The 12266-nt window shown below is 47.3% G+C and overlaps 1 protein-coding gene across 9 annotated transcripts in view; it reads right to left on the bottom strand.

Moving 5' to 3' along the window:
• Window positions 1-12266, bottom strand: part of MROH1 (maestro heat like repeat family member 1) — a 115784-nt gene that overhangs the window by 91327 nt on the left and 12191 nt on the right. For all 9 annotated transcript variants that reach the window (XM_043509859.1, XM_038388451.2, XM_038388452.2 and 6 more), the window contains exons 3-5: window positions 2796-2941; window positions 2229-2360; window positions 557-719 (exon numbers count right to left, since the gene is read on the bottom strand). In XM_043509859.1, the coding sequence (XP_043365794.1) occupies window positions 557-719; window positions 2229-2360; window positions 2796-2924 (424 nt within the window). In that variant the 5' untranslated portion in view covers window positions 2925-2941. The remainder of the gene's footprint in view (window positions 1-556; window positions 720-2228; window positions 2361-2795; window positions 2942-12266) is intronic.

Below are 12266 nucleotides of genomic sequence, written 5' to 3'. Positions count from 1 at the left end.
TCGCAAAATGGGGCTGTCTTAATTTCCTTTAATTTACCAAGGGCCTGGCTTTCAGCCACCATGGACTAAAACAGCCAGGCAGGACAAGTTCTGGAAAGCAACACCTTGTCCACCACGGGCTCCAGGTATGGTCTCCTCAGCCCATCTGGAGGCAGGAGAGGCACGGTAAGCTACTGTATAGCAAACAAGTAAATATTCCCCCCCTCCACGCTTTGGATTAGAGGATTGAACCTGTACTGCGCCTCTTCCTAGCACAGACTTTCCAAACCCTCTGGCTGTAAAAACCCAGTTTTGAGTGAAATCCAGTGTGATAGTTATTTTATTTATTTTAACTAGGAAGTATGCCAACTGCATTGAACTTCATTGCAGAAGTTCACCACACCATGGAGGTGGCATAGTTTATCCTGGGACTATACCAGCTGAAGTGCTCTCAGAACAACTCTTCCCACAAACAAGCAGTATCTCCACATTTACCCCCAGCCCATGGAATCACCTGCGCCTCCAGTCGTCTTCTTCCTAACAAAAAGGTTAGCTGCAGATAGGGCAGATAACCTACCGTTTGACACAGAGAGGTTTGCGAAAGTCTGCATGATGAAATAATGAGGCAGGATTCCCGGCTGAAATTTGGTCAGCACCTCCTCCATCACTTTGTTGATAAAACGCCTCCCTGCAGCAACCAAGACATTGCTTGCTGCCTGCTGCCAGTCATAAATGATTTCCTAGGTCAAACAGAACAAGACCACATTAAACAAACAGTTACAGATCACCCCTGCAAGATGCTCTCCGCACAATAGTTCCTATTATCCAAGGAGAGCATGTGCACTTTCCCATGCTGCCTGGTCAACTCGAAGTTCATGGGACAGACTACATATACAGAAAAATGGCAGATTTGGGGGGGGGGGGGGAGAAGAAGAGGAGGGCACTGGAAAAAAGTCCGTCCCCAGACAGAATGCATGCCTACCTGGGCATTTACATGACACCCCCTGGAATAGCAGCTGCCTGTCATGCTCATTACAGTGTGCATACAAACAAGCCACTTAAGATTTACACCCACGAAACTAAACATCTACCCAGATATGCAAGTCTGTGCAAGACAAGAAGTCCGACAATCCCAGGTTTTCCTGAGCACCTAGAGCCCCTTCTGCCACTCAGCTGTGGTCACTTAAGCAAGGCTAAAGGGATGCCAAAGGAGAGAGACAGGCCCACCACATCCAAAAGGGCAGTGGCAGCAACTGAAGTGATGCAGGGAGGAGAGAGGGGAAAGAACGAGGAACGGGTCAGCACCCTTGCAGCTCCTAACTCCAGATCAGAAATGGATATTGTAAGGAGACAATATAGGAGGAGAAATGGTGGGAAGCATCCTGGAACGAGCCAGATAGATAAAAAGTACAGTAACTCCTCGCTTAACGTTGTAGTTCTGATCTTGAAAAATGCTACTGTAAGCGAAATGGTGTTGAGAATCCAATTTCCCCGTAAGAATTAAATGTAAATGGGGGTGGGGGTTAGATTCTGGGGAAATTTTTTTTGGACAGAAAAGATTTTATACACACACACACACACACACACACACACACACACACACACAGAGTTTTAAACAATTTAATACTGTACACTGCAATGATTGTGAAGCCAGATTGAGGTGCTGAAGTCAGAGCGTGGAAGAGGGTGGGATATTTTCCAGGGAATGCCTTGCTGCTAAATGATGAACTAGCACTCGGCTGAGCCCTCAAGGGTTGTTGTTAATATAGCGTGTGAGGCTACAAGGAAGCATGAATGGAGGGAGGGGATAGGCTTGTCAGTACTGATTCTCCACTTGTAAGGTAACTCTCTTCTCTTCTTGTGCCAGTATATTTATGCTTGTATCTGCAATTTTCACTCCATGCACCTGAAATGGGTTTTTTACCCACAAAAGCTTATGTCCAAATAAATCTGTTAGTCTTTAAGGTGCCACCGGACTCCTCATTGTTTTAGGGAACTTAGGGGAGTGGGGAGCTGATGGGGGGCTGCCAGTCCACCCTGGTTCCAAGCCCCCACCAGCTAGCTCCAAAGAGCTGCTTTTTCTGCCAGCAGTGGACAAAGCAGGCAGCTGCCAAACAATGTTATGAGGGAGCATTGCGCAACTTTAAACAAGCATGTTCCCTAATTGATTAGCAACGGAACAAGTTAACTGGGACGACATTAAGTGAGGAGTTACTATAACAGAACTAGCTATAGCTTCCACCTCATACCTTTGACTTGGTCATTTCATTGGATGCCAGAAAGATAACGATTTTGGCCGTGCTTTTGTCCAGATATGCAATGTTATTCTTCACCACCGCTTCCATTGCCTTCAGGATTATTATACGGTGGGGATAAGCCATCTGAGGAAAACAGAGCCATACATGAGTCCCAATGCTAAATGCAAGTCAGAGCATCAGCTAGATCTCCACCCGAACAAAGCGCTCATCACCCTTTGAACGGTTTCAGCCTGTAGGAGGGGTCTGCAGTGCGCACATTGGCCTCAGCAGAGAGCCTTGGGGGCACACCCCGGTTAGCTTTTGCCATGCTGAAAAGCTGACTAGTCCTACCTCTGTTAGTACCTCTTAGACCAGTTCGTTTCTTGAATAGACTCTTGGGAGCAGCTTTGACAGAGACATTTTAGAGTCCCAATGATAGTAACCCATATCCCTTTCAGCATTGTTCCTGCACTCCTCCCAGCTGTCTGCTCAGGTTATGGACAAATCTCCTGATCAGTACTGCAGACGGATGGGATTCTTTCTGCATCCCGGCCCTACAGGCAGAGAGCAAAGCCATACCTTTTCATGCTGCCGCAGATATTCATCACAGGAGTTTAGGATCTCTTCAGGCTCGCTCTCTCCCAAGTAGCACAGAGCATTGTAGATCTGTTCTTGGACTAATGGGTCCTTATCAGTAGTGGCATCCATCAGCGTTACGGCAAGTTCTGAGAAAGATACACTAAGCATGAAACACGCTTTCCACCACCAATACAGGAATTTCTCTTCCGAGAAGAGAGGGAAGAGCACTGCTGCCCCTACCACAGGCACGTCCGCTCTCCCATGAGCGAACGGCAAGCCAGGACTCCCAGACTTCCTTTCCTCTGGTCCACAAGAGGCCATGGCTCCGATGGAACATCCCTGCCACAGCACCTGCCTCCCAACCTTCAACTCATCTTGGGCGAATCGCTCACCTCCACCCCTTCTAAAAAAATCCCACACCTGACCCCTCCCTCGAGCAGGTTCCCCCAGCATCTCCATATACGCTCTGACAGTTCCCAGTTAAGCCCCCTTTATCCAGTGCTGAGGCTCCCCTTCTCCCAGTGGTTCAATGACCTACATTCTCTGCAAGTAGAGAACTCTCAGCTCCTATTTTGTCCTAAGGCAGCTTTCAACACAGCTGGCTCCTCAGTCAGTCACCTCTTAGTTTAACTTTGCTTTTTGAGAAGGCTACGTATGCAGTTACAGCTGAGTGCAGAGTATAGACGCTGCACGGGTACGAACAGCACAGCTTAGAAGAGCAAAGTGCCCGACACGCTCAAACCCCCAACATACACATCCTATGGGGCAGGCTCTCGACATATCTAAGTAGGGTCTCCCACACCTATGCTGCTATTTTTAGGCAGCCTCTGTCTTTCACCGAGGCATGTGGCAACACATGCAGTGCCCGTCTTCAACATGCAGCCCTCAGTGTAGGCAGAGCCTTAATGGATCAAACATCAAGTCTCTTTGCAAAACAGGTTTCGTAGACCTGGAATTGGTTCCATAGCCCTCCTCGGAACCCTCTCCAGTTTTCAGATACCATTTGTGAGTTCCTGTTGCAAAATCCTTCAGAGAATCCCCTTCCCAATATGGACTTCACTATCAGGCTGCTTAGCTTTAGCTCCCAAGGCTGTAAGGGTTGAGCCATCTGTAGTACTGGAGGAGCTTAGAATCAGGTTACACAAGAAGCTCTCAGGAAAGAAACCTACACTGGCTCTCAAGGGATGAGCTGAGGGGATCAAGGAGGACTTTTGTCACTAAACTTCTGTGATGCCCACGTCTTCTTAACCCACTGACATCCCCTTTGATTAGCAGCTGACGGGAAATGAAAGGAGTCCAAGTCAATGCTCTGGCAGCTGGCAAGAATGGAAGGACATCCATAGCTGCAGGGGCAACAGACCCAGGACCAACATGCCCAACTAGCCAGTTCAGGAGCTGAAAGGTAGGCTGCAGCACCCTGCTTTGGAGAGCGGAAATCTGCCACCTAGAAGGCATTTTATAGAGAGTTATTTATAGCAGAAGGTCCCATTAGGGCTCCTCAGGCCCCATCTCAAGGATGGTCTAAAGATTGGGCTCAGGGAGAGGGCACCAGCTAGAGTTTCCTACTTTAGCCAAGAAGGTACACTTGTTACTACCTTTATGGCTTGTGACCAGCATTCCCCCAGCACTGGCACACAGCACCAGAAGCATGCAGACATTCAGCACTAAAGAGGTTAACTGTAGTTTGAGGAGAAGCAGCATATTTCTCATCAGACTGAATTAATCCAAAGATTATTCATTGGCAAAGGCTTTGAAAAGTCAGTGATGTTAATGAGATCAGATGTACAGCAGCAGCCTCCCTGAAAGCATCCTGCATGAAGCCAGCAGCTCAGTCACAGAACAGGAAGGATGGCGGCTAACCTTTAAAGCTCGTTGATAGGAATGTCTATGGAATGAAATCTGTAGACACCATGGTGGGCAGAACGGAAGATTACAGAAGTTCTAATGGTTAATTACTCTCATTGTTAAAAATCCAGACTAATTTGTCTAGCTTCAACTTCTAGTCATTGGATTGTGTTAGACCTTTCTCTGCTAGAATATTAAATATTTGTTCCCTATGTAGGTATTTACAGACTGATCACTTCACCCTTAACCTGCTCTTCTTTAAGCTAAATAGACTCAAAGGAGTCAATCTAGCACTATAGAACATTTTTACAAAGCTGATCATTCTCATGGCTCTTCTCTGAGCCCTCTCCAGTTTATCAACATCCTTCTTGAATTGTTGACACCAGAACTAGACACAGTACTCCAGGAGTGGTCACAACAGTGCCAAATACACAGTAAAATAACCTCTACTCCTACTTGAGATTCCCCTGTTTGTCCATCCCAAGATTGCGTTAGTCCTTCTGGCCACAGCATCTCAATGGGAACTCATGTTAAATTGATTACCTACCATCCACACCAAATCTTTTTCAGAGTCACTGCTTCCCAGGACAGAATGCCCCATCCTGTAAGCATGGCCTGCAATCTCTGTTCCTAGGTGGTTACATTTAGCCATATTCAAATGAATATTGTTTGCTTGTGCCCAGCTTACCAAGTGATCCACATCAGGTTGCATCAGTGACCTGGACTCTTCTTTATTTACCACTCCCACAATGTGTGTCATATCAGCAATCTTTACCAGTGATGATTTTGTTTTCTTCCAGGTAATTGATGAAAAGTAGCCTGGGGCCAAGAACTCATCCCTGGGGGACCCCACTAGAAACTCACCCACTCAATAAAGCTCCATTTACAGTGACATGGGAGCCTATCACGTAGTTCTTGTTAAGCACTGTCCAGAGTGCAATTCACGCAGAGGTACAAAATATGACTCACTGAAGCTCAAACTCAAAGATATTTAATACCCCATCAGCTGGCCAGGTCCAACCTTGACTGTCAGCTTCTCTTGCTTGCCTCTCAGAGCTAAAACATGAGGCATTTTGCCTTGACTCAGTCTCTATTACCTACATTTCCCCTGGTTTCTAAAAAGAAGGCATTTTTCTAGCTTCTTGGTCTTGCATCAACTGTCTCCAGATTAGCGAGTCTGCCCCATACTCAGTTTTGCATATAGAACCTTTGCCAAGTTTAGCACACAGGACTATAAAGCAGATTATCTGGATCCTGCTCCCAGAGCAAGTCAGTGTGAATCAGATATGGCTAGACTAAGATAACAGAAACCACACAAGGTTTGCTCACTGCAAAGGACCAGGTAACATTCCCTCTTCCATGGCACGGCTAACTACTGGCAACACTGTTTTAAAACACTGAATCAGCCATCCGAAGCCTGTTTGAGGAAAAAAAGAAAAGGAGTACTTGTGGCACCTTAGAGGCCAACAAATTTATTTGAGCATAAACTTTCGCGAGCTACAGCTCACTTCATCAGATGCAAGCTGTAGCTCACGAAAGCTTATGCTCAAATAAATTTGTTAGTCTCTAAGGTGCCACAAGTCCTCCTTTTCTTTTTGCGAATACAGACTAACATGGCTGCTACTCTGAAACCTGTTTGAGAAGATGCCTATGGGCTACCTCAAGTTACCTGAAAAGAGGTGCTCAAAATACACCATGGGAGGCTTTGTGAAAATATACCAGGACAACAGGGAATTTAGGGAGGATCTTTGTGCCGCCCAGAGGAAGGCGCAGATCGGAACCCCAGGCCCTTCTGCTCTGAGCCAGCAGAGGCATTTTCGCTCTATCCTCAGAGGATGACGAAACCACCGTCCGTCTTCTCTGTAGCAGCAAGAGCACATTTCAGGCACGGGGGCTGCACAGCAGGAGGGCAATCCAGGCCCTGAGGACTTGGGACCGGGGCACAAGAAGCGAGGGGTGGGAAGGGAGGACATCCTACAATTTGACTTAGATGGAGCTGTGCAGGTGGACCAAGGAAGCTGGGTTAGTGAGATACAAGGAGTAAACTGGTAGCTACCAGATTTGGAAAAAATGCCACCATCCTGGCTGTCAGACTCTCTAACTGAGCACACTATCTTGCTGGCCTTGTGCCAAGTGGACAGCCACTAGGGCAGGCTGCTCTTTCTCCAGAGTAGAAATTGCTCTGGTTGAACCCAGCAGCACGTACTACTTGTTCAGAGTATTCTTCCCAGCGGCATTGCCTTCCCTCTGTTAACACTGAATTCTATCTGCTCCTGGGAGCCCCACTTGCCTAGCTTTGGGTCACAGATTAAGACCAGAAGGGACTATCGTGATCATCTAGTCCAGGGGTTCTCAAACTTCATTGCACCACGATCCGCTTCTTACAACACAAATTACTACATGATCCCAGGAGGGGGGACTGAAGCCTGAGCCTGCTAGAGCTCCAGCACCCTGGGTGCGGGGGCCAAAGCTCAAGGGCTTCAGGCTGAGTCCGGGGGTCTGTAACCTGAGCTCCACCGCCAAGGGCCAATGCCCTGGGCCCCAGTAAGTCTAACGCAGCCCTGGTGAGCCCACCCTGGGGTTGAGACTCACCCTGGAGTCCTGACTCAGAGTTTGAGATCCACTGGACTCTAGTATCCTACCTAAGTAATTCCTCTATCAAGCCCATGGTTTCTGGTTGAGCTAGACTAGAGCATCTTTTAGAGCAGAGGTGAGTAAACTATGGCCTGTGAGCCACATCTGGCCCGTGGGACTGTCCTACCCAGCCCCTGAGCTCCTGGCCCAGGAGGCTCGCCCCAGCCCCTCCCCCACTGTTCTCCCTCCCACACAGCCACCCTGCTGCGCATGCACAGTGGTGGTGGGGGGGTTGGGTAGGGGGTCCCCGGGGCAGTCAGGGGACAGGGAGCAGTTGGATGCAGTGGAGGTTCTGGTGGTTGGGGGGTTTGGATAAGTCAGGGCAGTCAGGGGAGATTGTATGAGTCAGGGGTACTGAGGGGGACAATCAGTGGGCAGGAATCGGGAGGGGGTTAATAGGGGGCAGAAGCCAGGCTGTTTGGGGGGCACAGCCTTCCCTACCTGGCCCTCCATACAGTTTCACACCCTGATGTGGCCCTTGGGCCAAAAAGTTTGCCCACCCCTGTTTAAGAGCAAACAGCCAATCTGTAATTGAAAGTGTCAAGAGCCTGACAATCTACCACTCCCCTTAGCAAGTTGTTCCAGTAGTGAGCTACCCTTGCCGTCCAAGAATGTGCCTTGCCAACTCCCTCAAGTTTCTCTAGACCTAATTAACCACCATAACCAACAACATCTGCAGGTTTACACTACCTCATGGCCCACTCCTGTATCCTGCTCAATACTAAACACCCCAGGGATGGACTGTTAGACTCCTGCCATTTATCTGTAGCACTGCATCTAGCAATGCAGGGCCTACATGGCCCTAGCCAGGGATCAGAGCCCCACCGTACTCAGCGTTTTACTAGCATGAAGCAGACAGTGCCTGGGCTGGAGATTTCAGCAGCTCACGTGGTGATAAGATGCAACAGGAGAGAGAGACAAGTGCGGCAGAAGGGTAACAAGGTAACAATGCAGACAGATCTGTTCCCCTAACTAGTCACAGGTAGCCACCAGCCCAGCCAAGCTCAGATGGGGTGATTTACTGGCAGCAGAGAAGGTGTGTGCGTGTGTGATTGAAGAATCATAGAATCATAGAATATCAGGGTTGGAAGGGACCCCAGAAGGTCATCTAGTCCAACCCCCTGCTCAAAGCAGGACCAAGTCCCAGTTAAATCATCCCAGCCAGGGCTTTGTCAAGCCTGACCTTAAAAACCTCTAAGGAAGGAGATTCTACCACCTCCCTAGGTAACGCATTCCAGTGTTTCACCACCCTCTTAGTGAAAAAGTTTTTCCTAATATCCAATCTAAACCTCCCCCATTGCAACTTGAGACCATTACTCCTCGTTCTGTCATCTGCTACCATTGAGAACAGTCTAGAGCCATCCTCTTTGAAACCCCCTTTCAGGTAGTTGAAAGCAGCTATCAAATCCCCCCTCATTCTTCTCTTCTGCAGACTAAACAATCCCAGCTCCCTCAGCCTCTCCTCATAAGTCATGTGCTCTAGACCCCTAATCATTTTTGTTGCCCTTCGCTGTACTCTTTCCAATTTATCCACATCCTTCCTGTAGTGTGGGGCCCAAAACTGGACACAGTACTCCAGATGAGGCCTCACCAGTGTCGAATAGAGGGGAACGATCACGTCCCTCGATCTGCTCGCTATGCCCCTACTTATACATCCCAAAATGCCATTGGCCTTCTTGGCAACAAGGGCACACTGCTGACTCATATCCAGCTTCTCGTCCACTGTCACCCCTAGGTCCTTTTCCGCAGAACTGCTGCCGAGCCATTCGGTCCCTAGTCTGTAGCGGTGCATTGGATTCTTCCATCCTAAGTGCAGGACCCTGCACTTATCCTTATTGAACCTCATTAGATTTCTTTTGGCCCAATCTTCCAATTTGTCTAGGTCCTTCTGTATCCTATCCCTCCCCTCCAGCGTATCTACCACTCCTCCCAGTTTAGTATCATCCGCAAATTTGCTGAGAGTGCAATCCACACCATCCTCCAGATCATTTATGAAGATATTGAACAAAACGGGCCCCAGGACCGACCCCTGGGGCACTCCACTTGACACCGGCTGCCAACTAGACATGGAGCCATTGATCACTACCCGTTGAGCCCGACAATCTAGCCAGCTTTCTACCCACCTTATAGTGCATTCATCCGGCCCATACTTCCTTAACTTGCTGACAAGAATGCTGTGGGAGACCGTGTCAAAAGCTTTGCTAAAGTCAAGAAACAATACATCCACTGCTTTCCCTTCATCCACAGAACCAGTAATCTCATCATAAAAGGCGATTAGATTAGTCAGGCATGACCTTCCCTTGGTGAATCCATGCTGACTGTTCCTGATCACTTTCCTCTCCTCTAAGTGCTTCAGGATTGATTCTTTGAGGACCTGCTCCATGATTTTTCCAGGGACTGAGGTGAGGCTGACTGGCCTGTAGTTCCCAGGATCCTCCTTCTTCCCTTTTTTAAAGATGGGCACTACATTAGCCTTTTTCCAGTCATCCGGGACTTCCCCCGTTCGCCACGAGTTTTCAAAGATAATGGCCAAGGGCTCTGCAATCACAGCCGCCAATTCCTTCAGCACTCTCGGATGCTGAAGAGGATATGGTGGTGGATTTGTGACCAATGTCAGGGAATTTCACTCTCATGCAGTCTCTTACAGATGGGTAAAGTACAACCATGTTTGCGGGAGAAGTAGCCAAGCAGGCAATCCAGCCTGTTTGTGTCTTCGCCAATTTCTAGTCCACATCAGCACTTAAACGCTCACCTCACAATGATTTCATTTCATTGATACTTCTTGTGAGGACCTTTGCCAGGGGCTTTTAAATTGGTTTTAGGTGCCAGCTCTCCTTTAACCACTTTTGTGGACAAGTTTACACATTGTCTATGCAGCTCCATATTACTGGATTTTATTGTTAGCACATTGTATTGAATAATCACAGCAAGCATACAGCCCTCTCCCTGAGCTTTGCTACAGCTCATGTCTACGTCCCACTGAAGAAGTAGATCAGATGCCCCAATCCATCTATTGCCATGGGGCAGAGGGAACATATGTCCCCTCACTGAGAATTGAGAAAGAGGTAGGAATGTGTGTGTTGCTTTTCCCCCTTCTCATGCGATTTTAACAGCTCAGTCTTCAGTCACTCAATTTTAGGACTCATTTGTCTCCTCTTGAGGTCCCTTCCAGTCCTATGATTCTGTGATAACCAACAAGGCTGTCAAGTTAAACAGAGCCAGACCTCATTAACTCAATACACTGCTGTTTATCGCAACACTGTCTTATGGTCCTACAGAAATTTTCAGTCCAAGCCAGCTTGAATGTTCCAGGAGCTCTAGATCTTTATCATAGATTCATAGATACTAAGGTCAGAAGGGACCATTATGATCATCTAGTCTGACCTCCTGCACAACGCAGGCCACAGAATTTCACCCACCCACTCCTGCAAAAAACCTCTCACCTATGTCTGAGCTATTGAAGTCCTCAAATCATGTTTTAAAAACTTCAAGGAGCAGAGAATCCTCCAGCAAGTGACCCAGGCCCCATGCTACAGAGGAAGGCGAAAAACCTCCAGGGCCTCTTCCAATCTGCCCTGGAGGAAAATTCCTTCCCAACCCCAATTTGTCCAGACTTGGACCCCTGCATGGAAAAGACAGGCTAACCCTACATGCTAGCCTGGCTGCCCTCTAATTCTAGACCTTTCATTATCCTGCACTACCATCAGACACCCATGTTGTATATAATTACATACAATTAAAGGGCACAGCATGTGTGCTTGTAATGCTAAAGATTTATTTTGAGGTTGTGAAGTAGTCAGTCACTCTGGCTGTAGTCAGAATCTGTAGCAGGAGCAGCTGTGTGCACAGGTAAATGTTGAATCATTTAAAGGAGAGTTGCCATCTACCACAACTCTTGGCTCTCTCTTTTTGATGCTAAAAGATTCTATTTCCACATGTTTGTCTAGAGTCACTAGCCAATTGTCAGGATCACATTTTCCTCTTCAGAGGGGAATTGGTCCTCTGGCTCCTCCCCTCTTAGACTGTGTTCCTTGAGGTTAGAACAGGATTCTCAGGACAGGAATGTCAGCCAGAGAGCACACTGGAGTCATACCCTATTTACATCCAGGGCGAGGCCAGGTAGGGCCATCAGGGACAGGCTTATTATGCCTTGTGTTAAGACACTGAAATAAATGGGAGTCCCTAAAAGACATAAAAAGGCACTGAAATAAATAAGACTCTCTGAAAGCCACTGCAGGGATAACCTCCTTAACACAAGTATTAGACAGGTTTCAGAGTAGCAGCCGTGTTAGTCTGTATTTGCAAAAAGAAAAGGAGTACTTGTGGCACCTTAGAGACTAACAAATAAAATTATGAAAAAGGGCAAATAAATTTGTTAGACTCTAAGGTGCCACAAGTACTCCTTTTCTTTTTACAAGTATTAGAGAGGACTGTGTTCCTACTATCTGTAAAGAGCCTAAGGAATGTTTGTATGTGCATCCCAAGAACAAGGACTTGAAAATATGGGTCATCTTTCAGATCCCAATGCAAGTCAAAGCAGTTCTTCCCCCACATCTGACAGCTTTACACCTCCTGGTTCGAGCATGCCAGCAGTAGGCACTTGTCTACTGCTGGATCAAAGCAACATGCACCCAACAAGACAGACCTGTTATGAATAACCCACACGAGTGGCTATTAACATAATGGTACATTATGCTGTTAAAAACCATTCCAGGTGGAGTTCAGGATTTCGAAAGGAGCAGGTAAGGACTTGGTTATATTACAAGTTGCACTTTTTCCAACTTGTAATTTTCCAAATTTGTTAGTCTAAGGTGCCACAAGTACTCCTTTTCTTTTTTTTCCCCCACAAGAGAAGTCTTAAACTGATTTTTTTTAAACTACACAAATACCAGAGTTTAAGTAAATCAGCAAATCACTTCTCCACTGACTTCAGTCAATCAAAACGAGCCATGTTTGCATCCACCTAAAAAAGGTGTACACAATTTCAGACAT

Source organism: Dermochelys coriacea, chromosome 2, assembly GCF_009764565.3.
Source record: "Dermochelys coriacea isolate rDerCor1 chromosome 2, rDerCor1.pri.v4, whole genome shotgun sequence".
Lineage (NCBI taxonomy): Eukaryota > Metazoa > Chordata > Testudines > Dermochelyidae > Dermochelys > Dermochelys coriacea.
This window is presented reverse-complemented; position numbering and strand designations above follow the sequence as displayed.